Here is a 2,223-nt window from a genome sequence, read left to right as displayed (position 1 = left end):
AAAAAAAAAAAAAAAAAAAAAAAAAAAAAAAAAAAAAAAAAAAAAAAAAAAAAACTAATGGCAAGATACGAACTCTCCATTACGGAGTGAAAAGAAAGAGAAACTAAAAGTTAAAAATTTGAAATGAATACATCCCAATGAAAATAAATATTATGTGAAGAAAAATCAGTAAAGGCCGTGGAAAGAGAATACCAAGAAGAAGCTTTCAACTCAGCTGATTCAAAACTGTCGAACCAAGGAACTTGCTTGTTGTTCAAAATTCTCGAGTTTCTGTCCATCCATAATTCAGAAAGAAGAACCTTTATTGCTGTCATCCATAAAATATGACCTTTCGAGTCATAGGAATCCTGAAAATAAGCTGCTGCGAATTATCCTTCAAATTTGAGGAAAACACCCATGAAACCTTACAGATGAAAAGAAACTTGAACCAGCAATTCAAAGAATATAAGCAGCCAAAAAATAAATGGTTAAGAAAATCCCATCTTTGCAATACGAGAACAAACTGAAGACATAAGAACAAAGAATGGCAATATCCTGTGCAAAACTTCGGAGGAGTTGAGATGAAAATACACCTTAAGGCTTCAATGACCATAGACGAGTACCATTCAAAGAACCAATCTTGAAGGATAAAAGAATACCCAATGAAGAGGATAATGCAGTGATCTCATCTTCTTTTAAAAAGCTCCTAAGAGAATATTCCATGATAAAACAAGAGAATTCAATAAATCGGCCATGGATCCTTTAGGAGAAGGTGAGAGAATGAATAGCTGTGGAAAATGAACTCAGTGGAGAATCACAAGCTCAAGCATTACTCCTGAAAGATAAAAAAATTTGACTTTCAAATCCCAATATAAAGGTAGCAACAGAATCCACCTTCTGTCATAATTTAGAAATGTTGATCCAAGGACTTCTAAGGCTCATTCCGTACTGGGGGTTTGCCTGTCAAAAGAAGAATGCCCATGAATGCTTCTAATCATCAACTGGTAAAGAGAACGGGGTTCAGCCATGTACCTCCAACCCCATTTTGCAAGCAAAGTGAAATTTCCATGCTTCATTGCCCCAGTACCGAGTCCTCCATCAGCCTGATACTTCCAAGCTACCAAACCAATTGATTGGATTTCGTCCATCACTACCTTCCCAGAAGAAATTACGCAATAATTGGTCTAAAGAGAGACTGGTATGACCCAGCATTAAAAAAAAGTGACATGTAATAAAGAGGAACGATTGAAGGTACTGAATTACAAAGAGTTAACCTTTCCTCACGTGATAGATTAAAATGCTTCCAACAATCAATTGTTTTTCACAATTTTGTCAATCAGGGGCTGCCAAAATGTTGAAGATTTAGGATATTCTCCAAGAGGAATACCAAGATAATTGAAAGGGAGATGATTCGCCTTACCATTCAATCTTCAGGCCACTTGAGAAAGTTTAGAATCCTCCACGCTGATTCCACAAATCACTCATGGAGGGGATAAAAGTTTTATAGTTACCCTTCATTTACCAGCCCTTAAAAATGAAAATACTCCATTCCAGACTTTACCTTGATACAAAAGTAGCTTGGATGAAAGGGGATGCCTCTGAAAAGGTCATTTTGATTCAAGAGAGTAGCTTGGATGTATCCATGGTTGATTTATTCCTCATCACTATAATGACTTACAGTTAAAGAAGTATGATTTTGTTTGTTGATATTTTCACTATTTTAATGAAAAGTTTTGTTTCTTTCTCTTTAGTTGTTTATCAAGCTCTTCAATATTGTTGTATATCAAGCTCTTCAATATCGTTGTATATCAAGCTATATCTTGGTGTAAACTGTCTAACTTTTCCTTGAGTGGTTGTTTATTGGTATCTGGGTGTACTTGATAAAATAAATGGATTAGTGATGACTAATTCTTAACCATGTTTTGTGGATTACTTTTTTTATTGCTTCTTGAAGTGATTTGCTTAGATATATATATATATATATATATATATATATATATATATATATATGTTGATGAGTTCGTAGAAATATGAAATTACAAAAAGAGGGACACTAAAACACTTCTATCGAAATCACATCTTTTTTTTGTTATAGATACATTTTTGGAGCTTCTAGAACCATATATTTTAAAGGACATGCTTGGATCATTGCCTCCGGAGGTATAGACTAACGATTTTTTTTGGTATTTTTCCATTCAGAGAACAAAGCTTACTTGATAGCTTTTTTTTTTTTTTTTTTTTTTT

At 33.6% G+C, this 2,223-nt stretch overlaps 1 protein-coding gene across 2 annotated transcripts in view; it reads left to right on the top strand.

Moving 5' to 3' along the window:
* The window catches only part of LOC111479042 (vacuolar protein sorting-associated protein 8 homolog), a 19,502-nt gene that overhangs the window by 7,422 nt on the left and 9,857 nt on the right, over positions 1–2,223 (top strand). For both annotated transcript variants that reach the window (XM_023123500.1, XM_023123501.1), the window contains exon 7: positions 2,075–2,139. In XM_023123500.1, the coding sequence (XP_022979268.1) occupies positions 2,075–2,139 (65 nt within the window). The remainder of the gene's footprint in view (positions 1–2,074; positions 2,140–2,223) is intronic.

This window comes from Cucurbita maxima, unplaced genomic scaffold (assembly GCF_002738345.1).
Source record: "Cucurbita maxima cultivar Rimu unplaced genomic scaffold, Cmax_1.0 Cma_Scf00005, whole genome shotgun sequence".
NCBI classification, from domain to species: Eukaryota; Viridiplantae; Streptophyta; class Magnoliopsida; order Cucurbitales; family Cucurbitaceae; genus Cucurbita; species Cucurbita maxima.
This window is presented reverse-complemented; position numbering and strand designations above follow the sequence as displayed.